At 40.9% G+C, this 19,493-nt stretch overlaps 1 protein-coding gene across 3 annotated transcripts; it reads right to left on the reverse strand.

The window, feature by feature from the left end:
• Nucleotides 1-673: 673 nt before the first annotated feature.
• Nucleotides 674-18,965, reverse strand: UNC93A (unc-93 homolog A). 3 transcript variants are annotated; one of them, XM_030500065.1, is made up of 8 exons: nucleotides 18,772-18,965; nucleotides 16,967-17,148; nucleotides 15,943-16,172; nucleotides 12,831-12,950; nucleotides 9,474-9,691; nucleotides 8,208-8,343; nucleotides 6,643-6,774; nucleotides 674-1,225 (listed from the first exon to the last, which is right to left on the reverse strand). In XM_030500065.1, exons 1-8 carry the CDS (start codon nucleotides 18,856-18,858, stop codon nucleotides 960-962), a joined length of 1,371 nt encoding a protein of 456 aa, XP_030355925.1. In that variant the 5' UTR covers nucleotides 18,859-18,965; the 3' UTR covers nucleotides 674-959. The 3 variants fall into 3 exon arrangements, with proteins under 3 accessions (XP_030355925.1, XP_030355924.1, XP_030355927.1); XM_030500064.1 differs by having other exon boundaries at nucleotides 12,831-12,977; XM_030500067.1 differs by lacking the exon at nucleotides 16,967-17,148 and having other exon boundaries at nucleotides 12,831-12,977.
• Nucleotides 18,966-19,493: the final 528 nt, after the last annotated feature.

A 19,493-nucleotide genomic window follows, 5' to 3' on the forward strand; every position in this document is an offset into this window, starting at 1 on the left:
TATATTATGGGTAAAACTCAACAGAAGTTGAAATTAAATGAGGGAAATCCTTATCTGAGACCCTACTAGATGCATATAGGTCTCAAGGAGATATAACAGCATAGGCACATCATCCTTTTCTCCTCATTTTGTGACTTGCACTGTTATCTGCATCCTCTTTGTGGCTGCGTTACCCAAGTAACATGCCCTGGCCACTTCTCTTGAAAACAGCTCTGTCTGTGGATGAGAAAGTGAGGAAAGTTCATCTTGACTGAAGTATTTGGTCATCTCTTTTGGGAGAAAGCTGCTGTAAGTGGTGATGGAAAAATTGGAGACAGGAAACCCAAAAGGGAAAGAGTGCTGGGATAGAGGGGTGATATGGGCAGAAACACAATTGTCTGCTGACCTAAGACAAGTTGGTGGACTCGGTGGTTGGTGGGTTTTGTGGTGTTCAGACGGGAGCTGTAGGTACAGCCAGTTTACAACTTGATGTTATTTACAACAAGTGTTAAAGAATGCAGGATAAGAACCATATAAATATTTATTAGTGGTTCCATGAAATGATGTGAGTTGTCTGCAATCACCTGAGCAATCCCCACTGCTGCAATCTTCTGATTTTGCACACGGGCTTTTCGTGTTTAATTGTAAATTTATGGTCTGATGCACAGATACAAAAATGTGAGGACCTCAGGAGTCTTGTTTACATTTATTAAGACTTTATTAGTTAAAAAAAAAACAAAACCCAAAACAACAAAACATTTAGTTGGTCATACGTATGAAAGGGTGAAGTCAGACAATCTTCCCTTATAAAGCTGAGATTTCAAAAGAGGTTTTTACTCCTAAGACATTTGTATTATACTGGCCTTGAAAGCTGTCCCTTTACCATCTTTCTGGAGATAGTACAAGCTGGAATACCTTTGGAGACATGCCTATAGGAGCTAACCAGTTTGCTTTGCCTGCATCGCTCTGACCCTGTTGGATTACACATGTGTATCCTGGGTGAGGGGTCCTACATCTTCCTTCTTTGTAGCAGTAGGTGTCCCAGGAGAGCTCTTAGCTTTGAGGTATTCAACTGCTCCATAAGTCACCATAGACAACACAAGCACAGACAATAAAATGTACAGTTTGATGTAGACTTGCAATTTGGTGCTATAAGCAAAGGCGATGACAAATCCTAACGATTCCCAGAGACGGTAATTTGCGAAGGCAGCCTCCTTGTGTTTCTCAAATAAAATGCCATAGAGTCCTAGAAGGAAGGAGAGACATGGCTTGTGAAGATTAAGTCTGCAACTATGTATTTTCTGCAAAGGGAATAAATAGATGACAATCTCCCTCATAAATGTCAGAGAAAGGAAAACACAAACATTGTTTTAAAACATACTTATGCTCCTGTGAATTGCTGTAAGTGAAATAACAAAACAAAAATGACAGAATAGAGAATATCAGAGAAAAAGAGAAAGAAGACAGGAGGAAGAAAGAGAGGATGGGATCTACTGAAGTGAGATGACAGGAAGTTAATTTCTCAAACTATCAGCCACAAAAAGGAAGGTTCTTGCACTGATGAGCAAGTAGGTAAGGAAGAAGAGGAGATGGCCAGAAATGGCCCTTGACACTGTAGACATTCCAGGTAACCTATTGAGAAGGTTATACCAAGTCCTTACAGGCTTCCAGTTAGTTTTGTCTAGGGACAACATGGTCCTTAGGGACCAAGTTGCTCTTTCACTGTGGGGTAAAAAGGATCAAAGAACTATGAGGACCTCCCACTGCCATTCTTCACCACTTTTGGGGGCAACCTGCATGGACCCTGCATACACTATCTACCTGTTCTTCCAACCATTTCTTTCACCTGCCTAAGAACATGCAGAGACTGTTCATGTAAAATGCATGTCACTTGTTTTCACCATAGCTTGGCCTCAGAAAGCCCCCAGGTGAGGCTCCCAGTGTTGCCAATGGTAGTAACACATGTGTAGAGGAGATTTGCTCTGAGATAAATAGGTTTTCGAATTTTCAGCTCCTGGATGATTTGGCAAAAAGAATATCTTTGATGCATACAGAAACTCTGGCCAGCAACTGGAAAATGTTCTTGACACAGAAACTTGGTTACACTGGTCATCCTAATGCACTTGTGTTCACTGGGAAGTTCCCACTGGGTTCAATCAGCTGCACACCCACAGCTGGGAGTCAGGGAGGGATACCCAGCCTCCAGGTCTGACTAGTCAGGCACACAGGGAAGGGAAGAGAGCTTGCTTTCCTCTGGGTGCTGAGCTAGCACCAGTGGTGATAAAGAAGCAGGTATTTCCACTGACTTAGCTGTGGTGTGCAGGGAGGAGGGCAAGGAATATAATGAAACTTGACTCTTCTCATCCACTTCTCTACCTAACAGCACATCAGTTTGAAATATGCACATTTAGCCAAAAGGCACAGAGGAGTACAAAGTTCTCTAAAAATGTGGGTTGGCTCAACTAACCCTTCAATTTTGTTAAGGGGAGATATCATCTGTATGTAAAATCTTACTGCATCCTGATGACTGTAAAAGGACATTTACTGAATTTTTCAATTTAGACATGATGGAAAATCTGGACAAGTGCATCACAAAATGTACTTAGTTCATTAAACTGGCAGAGTGTAGTGTAGTGTGAATTATTCGATAATAATTCATTATTATATGCCCTGTGCTATCTTCTGGAAAGGGATTATTGAGGAGAGTTATTACAGGAAGGTTTCTGATGCCATGGTAATTCTATGTGTTGAGATTCTGGCTTGCAGCTGGTACCTATTTTCCCTTGCTATTTTGAAGCCTTCTTTTTTGATCAAAGCAATGGGAGAAAAGAGTGAGGATTTAGTCCAAGGTTCAGCTATAGGAAAAGCTGATTTGGCAGGAGAGATTTCATTTCCAGGGTGCAAATGTGGTATTAACTAGCAGTTATATAGAAGCACAATGGTGGTTTTGCCTCGAATCTGAACGTTTGTCTTTACCACGAAAAGTCAAGTTCAGTGTGGTGCAAGTTGCCTGGCTGAAGCTTTAACAGGACCTGCGGGGCTGGCTGAGTGGAGAGACTGCTAGGTCTGAATTTTTGCAGCTCACTTCCATGGCAATTATCCTCCCTGTTTACCACCAACCATTTTCCCACTCCTTCCCCTGGTACTAGTAGGCATGGCTATATAACACGACTGCTGGAAATTACTTGAGTCCAGGTATATAAACCTTCCAGACTGATTTATATCCTTCCTAAAGATACATGTCAGCCTGGAAAGAACTTTATTTTACTGTAGTCTACCCAATAGCTTAGCTCTGCACTATACAATTGTTACACCCCAAGCATAGTTATTGCCGGGGAGATAATAATAGCATCTGTGTTCAGGATAGATAAGAGAGGGCACTACACACTCTGACATGAAGTAGCTTTCTTTGGAAATAAAGGAGAGTGTCCACACGCATACACAAACATGTTAGGAAAGCTTTAAAAAATTGATTCACCTACTGTGAGCCTATATATCCTCTAGGGGGAACTCCAGTATTACCTATCCACAGCAGGCCAAAGTGAGCCATCTTCAATTACGGTAGAATACCTTAAGCATGTGGCACAATGCCATTCTGTTCATTCAGTGGTTAATATACTGAGGCCCAAGCAGCAGTCATGGGAGCTTGCCAAAGGAAGGACCAGAAGCCTTAGTCCCCAGTGCTGTTTTAGAAGTCTTATCTCACCTCATAGCCTTTGGAGCTGGGAATTTCTCATGTGATGTGTATCTGTATAAAACTGACGAAGGGGAAAAGAGATTTAGTCTTAAATGGGTATGTCAAACTGAAGATCCTGTTCTGGGATGAAGCATTATGGAGTAGTGTCACTGCACCTCTCTGATAAGATTTCATGTCATCACTTGATGTTTCGATGTGACGATGTGACAATATGACAAAGCAAACTCTGTATGATTTTAGAACTGGGATCTGTGGAAAAGCTGAAGAAGGTACAGACAAAAAAAGATACTGTGCAAGCATAAGGAGCATCTGAGGTTTTTCCCAGCTAATGCAAATGTGGAATTTGCACAAGTATTCTGCAGGGATCTGGGAATGAAGATGACCTGTTACAGCGCTGTAATGGAGGTCAGTCTTGTCACACAGCTGCAGACCTCACTCACCATTGAGTAAATGCGAAGCATTGTCCACAGTCTATGCCTCATCTGGGGGTTGGGAACTGCAGCCACTTCCCAGTCACCTCTCTGACACTTGGGTTCTCTGCACTTACGCCTTTTTTCCTAAGGAGGTCATCAGGTCCGTCTTTGTCAGGTGTGCAGGAACCTTACTGAGGAGATGTCCTTCTCATGGGACATCTCAAATGAATGTAAATTCCTGAAGGGAGGTGCAAAGAGGGTGGAGGCTCTTTTCAGTGGTGTCCAAGAAAAGTGGACAAGAGGCAATGGGCACAAACTGAAACACAGGAGGTTCCCTCTGAACATCAGGAAACACTTCTGCACTGCAAGGGTAACTGAACACTGGCTCAGGTGCCCAGGGAGGGTGTGGAGTCTCCCTCCCTGGAGATATTCAGAAGCTGACTGGACACAGTCCTGGGTAACTGGCTGTGCCTGTGTGGCCCTGCTTAAGAAAGCGGGTTGGACCAGGTGACACCCAGAGGTCCCTTCCAACCTCAACCTTTCTGTGATTCTGAAAGAAGCAAAGTGTCTGGTGGCAAGGCTTTCTGGAAAAGAGAGAAGCAGGATACAGGGTAGGTCCTTTATCCCAGTGGGAGACTGAGATATGGCTCTCAAGAGTGTTGGGAAGAAGCCTGATTAGCAGTCAGGAAGGCTGTGGCCGAAGAAGCAGGAAACAGCTTTACTTCAGGGAGAGCAAATCCTCGCTGATGTTCTCCTTCCATGAACCTGAATAATGATAGCACAGATTTAAAATTATACCAAAGGCACAAATTTGTTGGTTGAGATGAGAGAAGACGAGAGGATGTCCCTTGATATATGTATTAGGTCTCCTCTTAGGGATATGAGCTGGAGCTGCTGGAGGGACAGAGAAGTCTGACTGGTCACTTCCTTGGGTGTAGAGGCGGAGACTTGAGATGAGATCACTGTCAATGCCAGGCAAAGGACTGTGGTGTTTTCCCTTTGGCTTTTTAGGAGGAACATGACAATTTATCTAGTGCATAAAATCATCTAAGCTACTGAAGCATCCAGAAGGAACAAAGGGAGGGAGTCCAGGAAACATAACCTGATGTGGGCCCGGGTGAGCTAGTTCTGTCACATGCATATTCCTATGGCATCTGCTAAATATGAATTTGAGGCAGAGAAAAACAACATTCATGAAATAAGAGACAAAATATGAGAGCAGATGAAAGAGCACTTAACTGTCTTCTGACCCAGGCTAAGGCATTGATTTAAAAAGAGTATGACTGATAGTCATGAGCAGACTTTACTTCAAGTCCTCACAATATATATATAGCTCTTGCTCTCTTCAGCATTTTTAGAGTCTGTCTTTAGTGTTTATAAGAGAATATCCTCTAGTTTTGATTAAGGGATATGTTTAAATAATCCCTTGTGGAAGTCAGTTTGTATCAGCTCATTATCTGAACTCTAAGTACATAATAATTGCAATATATCACACAGCAGAAGAACATAAAAGATTCTAGGAACAACCACAAAACATCACAAAAGTCCAATGGTATACTTCCAGTAACAGACTCCTAGGTTAAGAGTGTAAGAACTGAGGCAAGTACACAGTGATCTTCCCCTGCTAGTGCCCTCCTGACTCTGGCAATCAAAGACGTAGGGACTTTCTGAGTTGGAGATTTCCTCTGAACCACCAAGCTTTAAGAGCCCCCAGGAACATCTTCCCCTGAAGTGATGTAATTCTAGCTTAAAAACATTTACATTTTGGCAATGAATTCCACTCTTTGATTATGCATTGTGTAAAAAAAGCATTTCTTTTGATTTCTATAAAGCTGCTGCCTGATAACTTTATTTGGTACCATTAGCTCTGTTATTAAGTGAAATAGTGAATTTCTAATCAACTTTTCCATACTATTATCTTACTGACTGTTTTCCTCACTTATCACTTGTCCAGGCTATAGTGTTCTAGTCTGTCAGTCTTCCTTCAAGTGGAAGTCACCCATGACTGTTCCTTTTTATTGCCTTTTTATGTCTTATCACATTGTATTAAGATTTTTGAAATGGAGCAAATTAGAGCCGCATGAATTTATTTGGTTGCATAATGTAGCTTTCTGCAGTTTTCTCCACTTTTTTTCTAATAACTCCTAACAGCCAGTTTGCTGTTTCTTTTGTTGCTGAACTTTGAGTTGATTTTTTTTTCATCCAGAGTGCTCTCCTTTATTGCAAAAGACAGGCTAAATTCATTCATTCTTAGTGTCATTCTTCTTAGTTTTCCAATTTTCTTTGAAATACTTATACTCCTCCAGAACATTTGTTCTGAGTACCCATTATCATCTTCTACAGTGTTCTTCTCCATCTTGGAAAAATTTATTTAATTTTTACTTTTTTATTCCCAACTTGTTCTTATTTCTTTTACTTTCCAATGAGCTAACATATTTCTTTCAGATGCTGCCTTAAATACATTATCATTTTTATGCACACTTTGTTTTATAAATACAAACATGCAAAATTTTGTATCTCAAGAGAGTACATTTCATTGTCACCAAGACTTACCATTAGTTTGTGTCTGCCAAATGGCATCAGATAGGCCCCAAAGAGCAGGGAATATGAAAAACACAGCAAGCTGCTTAGGATGGGGTTTCCACAGCAGTAGTGCTATTATACAGGCAGTGTTTGTAACCGCAGCTGTTGATTTAGAAAGAAAGAAGATAAATGTAAATGCAATTACAAACGCTACAGATAGTAGTAGGTAACACTTTCAAATTCTTCCCTCAACTAGATCACAAGGCAATCTTAAGTCTTTCTGGTTCATTGACATTTGTGCTGACAGAGTTGATATCACATGGAATACAAGACAATGCAGTCCTTTAACAGTCTTCAATTAATAATTCTGAGCAGTGTCCTGTGCTGAGAGATCCTCATTGCTGATTAGCCCAAAGGACAAAAACTGCCCCTGAGTAGGAGAAGGGGCAGCTGAAAGACTTGCAGTCACCATGTGAGGTGTGTGCGAGGGGGAGGAAGCACCCTTCTATTCTCCCTACCAAGTCCTTAAATGTAGGTATCCTTTCAGAGCCAGAGGAGGCAGTTAAGGATATCTACAGGGTCTGGTGACTTTTTGTCTTTCTTTTTAAAAGCAGTTTGTAAATGATTCCTCCCTTCAGAGGTGCACCTTCACCAGTTGAATACAAAGACCATTAAACAGAACTGAGAGGTTCAGAGGTCTTGTACTGTTAACACTATTGCTGTGTTGTTGTTCTTGTTATTGTTTATTCTAAAATGAGTTTCATACACCATACACCTAGGACAGACATATACAGAAGAATCTCTGAACTAGTGACTGTAGCACAGGCTTAAAATTTCCTATGGAGGAAATGCCTAGAATACCTAGATGCACATTGACCCAGTCAGTGATGATTATAATAGTACAGATTACTCTGTAGTGAAAGTCAGGTATTAGTTCTCTTCAGCATGCTTACTGGATACAGGGATGCAAATGAAATATTTCTTGTTTTTTTTAATGCCTCCATTACTCTGTTACTCATTTGAGTCTTCCATGGAGAGGGAGATGTTCTTAAATATATACATCTCACAGCAACATGAAAATTACTATCCCATACAAGCCCTCAATTTATTCTAGCCTGACATGCTGTCATATGACTTTCTTCTCCTTTTCTCCCTGTAGAACAAGTAGTGAAAAGAACACCAGGCCAACCTTTAAAACTCCATAAAGGCAAGGAGGTTTCACCCCAATGGAGAAATCCTTCTCAGGCATAGAGTAGGCCTCAACATCTGTATTGTAAGATGATTGATCACTGGTTGCATTAGAGCTATAAAGCATTAAGGCTGTAGGGCACTTTCTGAGTAGATAATGCCCTCAAAAGCAGGATGAACTACACCACCAGCAAAGTGATGTAAGGTCTTGATGATGTGATAATGACCTCAGTACAGTGGTTAACTGTGCTGCCTCTCTTCTCATGAATGACATTTGCCTCCAGATTGACTTTGGTTTTAATTGCTAGCTGACAGTGAGCTCTCCATTTCTAGTGAATGCAAAAGGGAGAGCACTGGATTTGATATATTACATGAGGTGATTAGTCCTTCAAATTACCTTTACATACCTGATGCAAATAGAAGTTTTCTACCCGTGAACTGAGAGATCTTTCCGAAGAGCAGAGAGCAGAGGGAATTTACAGCTGAAAAGCAGATCATCACATAACCAACATAATGTATCCCGAGGGCACAGGTCACATATGCCTGGAAGAGAAAAGACAGTGATACCACCTTTTCTTCGGTGAAAACATGCAGCTAAAGTTCAAGGGTCTTAGCCTGAGTATTCGGTAAATAGCCAGCATGGACAAGATCAAAGGAGCACAGCTACAGAGTTTATTGACAAGTCCCTAGTGTATTGACATAGTTGGCCTTCAGCAGTTATATTCCTAACCAAATTCTCAGTCAGGCTGATGCCATGCAAACAGAGCAGTAACAAGCAGAAGAAATCAGAGCACTGCTCACTATGCAAATAAAACTCCTGGCAGTGGCACTAGGAATTTTCTGCCTTCCCTTCATAGCCCAAGAGATGAAAATTCACAGTCAGCACTATGGTCATTACAGAGCAGCTCCCAAAAAAAGAAGAGGACCTCACCTATAAGAGTATACAACCAGTGGAAGTGGCCATGGAGTGCCCCTTCCAATCCATTCAAACACAGCAGCAAATTCACTCTTCCTTCTGCTTATATGCAAGGTTTGAAAGCTTAAGTGTCAAATAAGCAGCTCAGAAAGATTGCCCCCTTGCTTTGGAGACTCTCTCAACAAATGTCTGGAGAACACACCTGTTGTGTGTCTAGGTTTGTAGAGAGGCTGGAGGAGCAGAGGTGGTTTTAATCATTTCAATTCAGAGTTTGGACCTGTTGCACTAGTGACTGGCAAGGGCTTTCAGCCACATTGAGGATTTGCCCTGTTACCGTAAAGGTTGTCAAAATAAAATATGTGGTATGTGTGCTGACTTGCACTTATACAAACTCTAGGGAAACCAGAAGGAAGGAAAATATAAAAGCTTTGCAGACTGCTGGCTTTTGTCCCAGTTTGTTATTTACAACAAGCTGAAGAGTTTGAACCTGTAGCTCTCTGCTGTGGCCTCCACTGGTGAGTTAAGCTCTCTACAGTGTTCTTTTTGAGGCTGTTCCAAGGGAGATATTTATTGCTGGCCTCTCCTGTTTGAAGATGTCACTCGGAGTTCATTCGAGAAGTAAGCAGTAATTTAGAAAACCACAAATTGCCATCAAAAACATCTTCGTTTAACAAGTAAATATAGATCAGATGCAATAACAAGACACAAAGGCACAAAAAACAGTCGGAAAGACATAGATTTTCATTGTCATCCACACCTTTGTGTAGTCACCAGAAAGAAATCCCTGTTCCAGCCCACTGTAAATTGTCAGAGGGATTAGAAGACACTGTCTTTTATCTTTAAGATGTTGGAAAGTTGCTAGGAACGTAGACCAAAAGGATGGTGTCTCTAGTATTTCTTTCTCAGCCTCTGCTTGGTCAGATTTGATCTGGTCCAGAAATGTAACAATCAGCAACACAGCTAGCACACCACTAGCTGCAAAAACAAAACAAAAAGTTCATGAAAAACTGAGGAATGCTGCAAGAATGATGGGAAGTCACTTGCTGCTGTTATTGTTCTGACTTAGTGCTTAGCTCTCTGTGGGATGTTTTGGCAGATGCCTCTGATTCCGCTTCAGTGTAAAGGCCATTTCTGTGTAAACAAGAAGGCCTGATCTACATCAACATCTTTTGCTTACAGCTGTGCACCTCACAAATCCCCTCAGCTTAACTGTGACTGGCCTGTTGTGACAGCCGCCGGAGCAGCTGTGCGGCCACAGAGGGTGATCGCTCACCCTTCCAGGGCAAGCCAGGGGCGCAGGGATGGGGAGCTGGCCACAAACAGCTCCCTTGGGAGCTATCAGAAGGCTTTAAATCAACATGAGAGAGGAATATTCACTTCCAGTGCCAAGGTTTTCATGGCTAGGGGAGATCTTCCTTCAAATACATGGAAAGAATAATAAAGGGTTAGAATGATAACTGCTGTCTTGCATCCCAGTATATGCCGCCTTTTTTTTTCTTTTTTTTTTTCTTTGTTAGCTCAGACCCATGCTTTGAGCACAGAATATTGCAATAGGATGAGGGGTAATGGTTTTAAATTAAAAGAGGGGAAATTCAGGCTGGACATGAGGAAGAAATTTTTTACAATGAGGGTGGTAAAATACTGGAACTAGTTGCCCAGAGAAGTGGTGAATGCCCCATGCCTGGAGACACTCAAGACCAGGCTGGATGCGGTTCTGAGCGACATGATCGAGTTGAAGATGTCCCTGCTCATCGCAGAGGGGTTGGACTACATGACCTTTGAAGATCCCTTCCAACCCAAACTATTCTACGATTCTGTGTGCTATTTTAAACATGACAGACGGTAACTCTGGGGGACTTGAAAAAGATGTAATTTACAGCTTTGATCCTATAATTTCCTAGCAGAAGCAGCGTATGAAAGAATACATGGGGTAGTTAATCAGAAAATGATCATATACGCATCAGTCTAGGCTTGTTGCTTGTGGACTGAATCAATACCATCTTTTTCATGTTATCAAGAAGATAACTGTCTCATAATACACACGGAGCACCCACAGATTCACAAGCAATTGCTTCTTTACAGACGCAAGGCATGATTATGTTTCCTTTCTTGCTTATGCTGACTAGAACTCCATCCATGGAAACAAGTGGAGTTCAGAGTAAGAGGAGAACGAGGCACTTCTTCCCATTCACATTGCCTATTTAATGAGCTCCTATGTTACCACGTATGGGTGAGCTCTCTTCTTTGAACTTTTAATGTCCAAATATGTTAGCAGATTTACATTAAATTGCTTTAATTTTTTATTGCTTATTATTTCTCATTCATGCCTCCTAGAACGAAATTGTATTCTCCAGTGCCCTGATTCTCCACTGTGGCTGAGCTATAAATCCTTCCCCATTGTTGGTTCTGCCAGGCTGCTTATTGGTGCTTATGTACTGACTGAAGGACTTACATGGATGAGAGCAGGACATCCACATTTACAAGACAAATAGTCTAACAAACATGTCAAATGAATAAATAGCAATTATAGGAGATAAGTAACTTAATACTGGTTGGTATGAATATAAATAGAGATATCCATAGTCTGTGAGAAAACTAAACAAAAGACTTATTCACTATTGTCTCCACCCAAGCTGGGCAAAATATGTATACAGCAACCAAACAGAGGAAACATATAAAAGATGTCTGTGAATGAAATAGTTAGTTAGCTATTTGGTTTCCCTCAAAGTCAGAAAAGACATATCTTTTATTAAGAGCTTAAAAGAAAAATGAAACCCTACTGACGTGGGGTCAGTAGACAGCAGAGTTGCATTCATTTTGCATGATCACAGCCTAAGGGAGTGCTGTATATGTTAGTCATCAAATTTAAATTTAAACTTGTGAGCCAAGCCTGCCTTTAGCAGAAAGGCATCAGCTCCAGCACATTCTGGAAGGGAAGTGGGGGGATATTCTTTACATTTTCTCACCAATTAGGAATGGAGCTTGGGGAAGGAAGGAGGTTTTTCTGCGATGCCCAAGTCCAGTGAGAGCTGGCTCTGACTGAGTCACATTCTGTTTGAGCATATGACAAATTACGTGCATCTGTCTCAGCAAAGAAGGTGTATCTATGTTCAGAGACTGCAAAGATATTTTATCAGAGCTAAGGTGACATACTGCCTTTCCAGATACTTCCACTTCATCCAGAGAATAACTTGTTTTGAGCCGGATACTTTTTGAACTTTCATCACTGAATGAATCTTTGCACATCTATTTTTGTCTTTCCAATTTTGGATGGCATCAGCCTTCTCTGTCCTTGATTCCTTTCTAGCCTTATGCAAGGAACGTCTATAGCAGCTGTAGTTATTGAATGGGAGATGTGCCACTTCGTCTAGTGCTTCTTTTCATCTTTGCCTTTCACTCTAAGGTATTATAATTCAGGCAACACAGATGAGAATTGACTGAAGTTGTAAAGTCTCAGTGGGGATCCAAAAACCTCCCCGAAAATGACAGCATGCTCTGGGAGCCCCAGTTCAGGTCCACCTCTAATTACAGTGCAGTTCTTGTGCTAAAACTGTTTTACACATGGTAGAACACCAGCCAGTTCTGATAGGTATCCCCAGATGACTAGAAGCTGATAAGTTCAAGTACCACTAGCTGGGCTGCTCTTAGCATCTTGGAGCTCTGCATGCATATATAAATCTGCCCAGTGCCATTAGTAACTAGTTCACCATTGATAATCCTGAAGACAGTGAATTTAAAACTATGTATCTCATGCATAACTGGATAAACTGCTGTAATCTTCTAATTGCAATATGGGCATACTTTTGATTCTTTTGATTCAACACAGACTTTGAGTGAAACAGAGGGGTCACCATGCTGGGCTTCAGCTTTATTCCAGGTGAAGAGTGTAAAGAATATCTTGCTCCTTGCAACAAAAATGATACGGCACTGGCAGAAAGCATTCGAAACTATTTGAGAAGGAGTTGTTTACAGCTATCACATATCTTATTTCCTTTTAGCAGATTGGATTGAGGGAGGAAGTTGGAAACTTTATCATCTGCAAAGTCACACTAGGTTTCACAAGTAGTAGGTTTCCCATCAGTGATATTCATTAAAGATTGTGTGAATTACTTACCAGTGTAGATCCCTAGCAGAATGTAGATTAAGGAGTTGGAGGGTTCTGCTGACCCAGTGGTGTTAGTGGTATTAGTCATGCAGTCGTATGCTCCACAGCACGCCACTTCTGAGATTTCCACTAATTCAGTAGGAACCAGAAGAAACACTGGTCAGGGAAGAGATCAGATGAATGCATGCTATATGTAAGGATATAAGAAGGGAATCCAATGCTTGGTTTCAAATACTTCCTGATTAGAGATGTTTAACTTCAGAATCTCAGTTTAACACATAAAAATCTGATCTAACAGAAGCAGTTGCTCAAGGCAGAACATTGAATTGATGGATAGATGGAGACATGGATTGAATCCAAAGGCTGAAATGTGAATCCAAGCTCAATTTGCACTATTTAAAGTTCCAGTGTGTATCTATCTGTACTCTTAACCATAATACCTAAGACAGGTCCCTCAATTTACACCACCACTGAACTGATGGACTTCAGTTCTTATAGCCAGAGCACATTATCCCTTTCCATATAATTTCTGTATGCGTTATGGGAATGGAAACCACCTTGAGGCATCTTTTTGTTTTATAAATTCAAATTACGACTACCCACAAACACAGTCTTCCAAGAAACCAGCTTTTCCTGGCTTTATTACTTTATGACTTGCTTTATCACTCTTTGAGAATGTACTTGAAACTAGAACAGTTTGGCAGGGTTTGGAGTAAGACCTTTGCTTTGTTCAATCCCACCAGTGTTGTGCTGGGCGTACATCAAAGCCACAAGTATGTACTCACGCACACTGTGTATTACCACAACACCATGCCCACTTCCTCCAGTACCCTTTCTGTAAAGAAAAAATACTAACCCAAAGTGTAAGCCTGAATAAGCTGTATAGTGGGGAAGAATGATCAAAAACCCATACAATTGTTTCAATGCTTTCATTGCAGAATTTGTCAGTGGTCCAAGCATAATAAAGGGCAATACACTGTACCTTTGCTGATTCCTTAAACAGGACTTGATCTGTAATTTTGCATTTAGGGTTATTGTGTAACTACTTTTAGTGTGTTTTTCTCCATTGCTTCCAATCAAAGCTGCTGCGATGTGAACCAGTTGTTTAAGCAGCTTCATAAGCAACCTTAAGTTTAACATCAGATAAAACTTAATAACATGAAGAAAATCATTACCTTATTATAGCCACTGGCTACCAGTACACAGTTTTGAACAAACAGACCTGGAACAAAATCACCATATGCAAATGGTGAGTCACTCTAGTAGAGTGTGGAAGTGTGTAAAACAAGTTTTCTATCTGTTCATGCACCCTCTGAAGATGAACATGCACATGCAATTAGTGATATGGAAGTTGCAAGGCAGGGTTTGCTCTGTTCCTCTGGAAATAAAGCTGCAATATTGATGAGTAAGAAAGGATGACTCTTGTATTTTACATTCTTTTGTAATATTACCTCATGATGTAGCTTGCCTTGCTGTGTCTGGATGCAGTGATGCAGGCAATATGTCAAGCGTATGTACGTGTCTGAATTTTATGCATTTTGATTCTGCAGATACATACCACATCTTTCTGACTGCTCAGTGAAATTATACATTTTAAGAATATGAGCAATAGAGGTGGATGTCTTTGCTGTACTGTCAGAGGAGAGTGAAAGGAGTGACTGGAGATGCTTATCCCCTCGCCCCCAAGCAGCTCTCTCTAGATTAAAGCTGAGTCTCACTGAGAAGGCACAGTTGGGAAGCTTATGGTACGACTGTTCATCACTGTTGTGCAGATAGGCAAGGCCTTTGGCTTTGAGAGCTTTTCACAGCACACCTCCCAGGAACAGAGCATTTCCTGAAATCCAATGTAGTTGGTAAAAAATAAGTAAAAGATTTTCTTTAGAATTTAAAGGAACATCCTCAGATGTAAAACTAGGAGGGGATTTACAAGGTAAAAAAAAAAAAAAACCCAAACAAAAAGGAGTATTTTAATCCTCTTATTAGTATGATGTGTGCTGTGAGGCAGAAGAGAGTAAAATGTTTGCAGTCTGTGCAGACCCCACAGCTGCACCACAACTTCTGCCCTGCAAATGAAATCAGGACAGTCCCTCCTGAGACATTGTGAGGATCAGACCATCAGATCAGCAGGACGCTGTTGGACTTGATACAGTCCTTTCACATTCTGCTTTGATGGTGTTTCATCTATAGTTTCTTAGGTTTAAAGGAAGCATGATTCTCCGTAAGTATCAGACCTTGTGACAGCTACTTTGCCATTAATCCAAGGATTCAAAGATTAAAACGTGATGCCAGCTCCCTGACATTTAGTTTTAACCTAATACCTATCTGAATACATTCTAGAGGACATTCTGCTGAACTGAGTTGGGGGAGAGAGCTAACTTCTTGCTATTCATAGTAGCAGTGTGTATGGAAGGCTTTTTCTATGTCCATCTTGTTCTGACTTTGACAGGATAGGGAATGCACTGGAGACTGCAATGATAATACACCTTAGCACTTTGAATCTCTACAGTGGCATCCAAGTATTAATTTATCTCCACAACTGCCCTTTTAAGGCTTATACCAATTACAAGCAAGGGAAATGAGAGCAGCACTGTTGAGTGATTTCTTCAAGCTACATTGGCATCTGCTGTCTGAGCCTGTAATACAGCAGAGGAGCCCTGGCATGCAGACTCTTGCCAACAGCTACTTCTATTTCTTCTTGACAATTCTGTAAAGCACTCATTTTCAGCAAGCACCAGCATCGGCTTGACTAACCTTGAATGTTTAACAGCAAATTAATCCAGTACTACAAGCTTTGTGAAAAGGCTTCTTCAGTATTTTGCCTTTTGTTTTAATGCACTTTAAATAGAAGTCAGATGTGAAAGACTGCCACTGCTAGATCCTATCTACGCTTTACAACACAGGGATGGAAATTGAAAGGAATTCAATAGAAATCTATTTTTGAGGGAGTTGTCTGAATTTTCTTTATAGCTGATGAAGAGATGATAGAAAATAGACACTTCCAGAGAACAAGTGACTGTTTCCATTGACTGTGAAGTCTCAGCTACAGAAATCTACCTTTTAACTATCTATAACTAGCTGATGTTTATAGAAAGAAGTGCCAAGATTTTAAAATATATTTTACCTTTGGTGGAAGCTTGGCTAAATATCAAGGATGAGATAAGATTTCCCCAGATGCCGGAGGACTGAAATATCAGAAAGAAGATCCCAAAGTATTGGTTGATAATGTCTTTCCCATTTTTTCCTGCTTTCTTAGCATGTGAATTGCCAGCAATGGTGAGGTAAGTGCATTTGGCAGACCAGAGTGGTGCTCCTCCTACGCCCAGGATCACAGAGGTAGGGATTAGTGTGTACCTGCCAAAGAACACTTTATTTAGCATAGTTATTATCCATCACCATAATAACCATTTGCCCAAAGATCCAGATGCAAAAATAAACATCAAAGAAATAGATTTATCCTTTGTGTGATTCAATAAATCTGTTACACGGAACCAGGAAAGGGGCAATTTTATGAACTTTAGGATGTGCAAGCCCTCCCAGTTGTGTCCAGGTGCTAGGCCTAGGCTAGGCTGGCTAGGTCTGTGCTCGTGTGTCTTATCCCTTTGTAAGTGAGAATTAAATTGCACCTGCTCTTCAGAAGATGGATCAAAACAACCTTCCTCTGTAGAGTTGTGTCCCCTGTTACTGGAGAGCAGAAGTTGTTCCTCCACCTCTGAAAGGGCAAGGCAGGATCTGGCATCCTCCTGTGGTCCTCTGTTCCCAGAGCCACTGGCTGGAAGACAGCCTTCTCTTCAAACTTCTCAAAAACATTCCCAAAAGTAGCTTGGATTTTAAATGAAATTTATGATTTCTTTTTTTCTTTGTTTTTTTTTTCCTGAAGGGAAATCTCTGCTACACACACGAGGTAGAGAAGCAGCTTCAGGTGGGTAGATGGATGCATTCATTCTGGCTTTTTGCACATTTTCACCTTTCTACTTCACCTGCTAATGGATTTATTTATCCCTCTTTCTTGCAGGATCCCTCTTTCTTTTGCATCCAACTTTAATTTCTGCAACACATGTGGAGTAGGAATTGAGAAAAAGAACGAACTTTGCTCTTACTGATTTTGTTCAAACACAATAGAGAGGGTTAAAGTATTTAAATTGTACCAGCTAGCATGGAAGTTCCCTAAGAAGAATGCGATGTAGCAGCACATAGAGCCTGCAATGGTCCACTTGCAGCCGACCTTCTTGATGAGTATTGGAGGGAGGAACATGGATGATAAGATGAGCGCAGCATAGAGAACACTTAAGGATGCAACACCCAGGCCTTCTTCTGAGTGGAGACTGCTCTGCATGGACAACAACAGCAGTTGAGACAAATTTTATCACAGGCATTGTGCTGTTTGTGTATCATGTTTTCCTCACAATGATAACCTATTTATGAAAATATGATACAAAACCAGGTGAGCACTGTGCAGATTCAAAGCTTTCGTAAGTCAGATTTTATTTAATGTAATTCACTTGAGTTTCTTTTTGAAAGCAAGCTGAATGAAGGATGACCTCTTTTCTTGGACTTCACTTCTTGTCTCAGGCAGGAATATCCTCAGATCTGCATTGCAAGTGCTGACTTAGCAACAGTGGAAGATTCTTTGCTTTAAACTACAGGTCTGACAATTTCTAAATTTTTCAGAGGCCAAGGTCCAAATACCATAATATGCTCACAGCAGCCCTCTGTAGTTGGAAGTAATTGATTCACCCACATTTTCACAAGGGAGGAATAACATGTTATTGATCTAACCAAGTTTTATATTTTTTATACTTAAAATAGTTGTCCTCTTGTCTTGATACTGTGAAAGTTGCAATGAGAAGATCAAGATGCTGCTTATCAACATTTTCCTTATCCTTTTCATTAAAAGCTGATGCAATCCAGTAAGATTTTGGAAGGGGGAATGGATGCTGGGAGGGTAGCACTGGAGAGTGCTGGTGGAAAGCAAGGCTGCCGGTAGCTGCACTGAATACTTCCAAGCCCTGTGGTGGCTGCATGGTCCAGCCATGCAGGACTATGATGGCAGCCACACAACACCCTTAGTGAGAAGCAGGCATCAGGACAACGAGGTGAGGAGATTCTCTGCCGAGCAGGGTCAGTGTATCTGAGAATCAGAATGGCTGTTTTGTAAACAGGCAAAGAGGCTTCCTGGTCACAGAGGTCTTATCTCTGAAATACCACAAGCCTGGTTTTGTCATCTGCAGCTTCCAAAAATTAGAAGCCAGGCCTGCAAAATTATATGATTGGCTTTATTCATGCTGCTTTTTTTTTTGTTTGTTTGTTTGTTTTTGTGTGTGGGGGGAATCACAGAATCTCAGAATGGTTGGGGTTGGAAGGGACCTCTGGAGATCATCTAGTCCAAAGTCCCTGTTTATCTACCCTGAAGTATTCATAGACAGTAACAGTAACCCATGAAGATGTTAATGATAATACAAGGCAAAGCTGCCTTTGATTCAAAATAGTATTTTTTATTGTTATATCATCATGCTAGGAATTACTGTATTATTTTATACTTAAATTATTGAACATTTTATATTTTACATTGTTGTATAATAATAAAGTTATGGAAATTCAGAAATATTCAAAACAAACCCTTTCCAGAAATGGTATTTGTTTTCCATTTTGAGAAAAATCTCAGAGAAATTAAGTTTTCAGTCAAGCAACTAATTTGTAGACCTAAAGTAGTCTGACACAAGTATTCAAACTATTTGAGAAGTACTAGAATAAAATACTTAGTAAATACTGGGGATCTGAGTGAGGAATACTAATCTGCAGCAAGTTGATGTTTTAACCCACCACATAAAAAATACTGTGCATGCCTTCCTCACAGAAACCATGGAAAGACTGATGGGTCTCACACTGCCAGCTGGCCTGATGCCCTTCCCTGCCAACTGTCCTGCCAAGCAGAGGCACAATCTCCTCTTACCTGTAGATTCTGGAGTCCTCCATAAGCAGTGAAGAGAAGTAGAAATCCGAAAGAAATTACCAAAACATTCTTAAGATTCCTTTCCATGTTGATTCACACAAGACAAAAGGTCTGGTGGCGGGCAGAGATGATCCAATTATTCCAGGGGATGATTTGAGTTGGAGAAAAACAGCTTATGATTTATTAGAAAAGGTCACTCCTCACTGCATGTGTAGAGGAAAGAGTTGTTAATTATTTAAGGATTGGCCAGTGAACTTTACTTTTACTGATACTGAAAACTCCTTACGGAGCTGTTACTCATTCACCTGTTGTGGCTGAGGCAATAATGAGTGCTCCTGTCTAGCAGGTTTTATTAGGTAGGTATGTAAGTCACTTGCAACAGTTTGACTGATTTTAGTATTGCAGTTGTACGTTACATGGTTCTCTCCTATGACTAGCACAGAAGAAAAAAATTGCAAGCAGTGAAACAACTGTCTGGTACAGAGGTACGCTAATCCATAAAGGGCAAAGATTAAAAGATCGTACTGAAATCTGTGTTAGGTCTATTGCTTAACTAAGGTTACAGAAGCATACTAGGAAATGGGGTTGTGTTACAGTGTTGTCTGCATACACCAGCCCTAAAGCTGTGCAAACCAATGCTGCTGGCTGCTTGGCAAGAGGAAGGGAGAGTCTTAATCTGTGGTGAACCCCGTGGCTTTGGTGTTCCAAATTTACCAAGTCAT

Source organism: Strigops habroptila, chromosome 10 (genome assembly GCF_004027225.2).
Source record: "Strigops habroptila isolate Jane chromosome 10, bStrHab1.2.pri, whole genome shotgun sequence".
In the NCBI taxonomy this organism is placed as follows: domain Eukaryota; kingdom Metazoa; phylum Chordata; class Aves; order Psittaciformes; family Psittacidae; genus Strigops; species Strigops habroptila.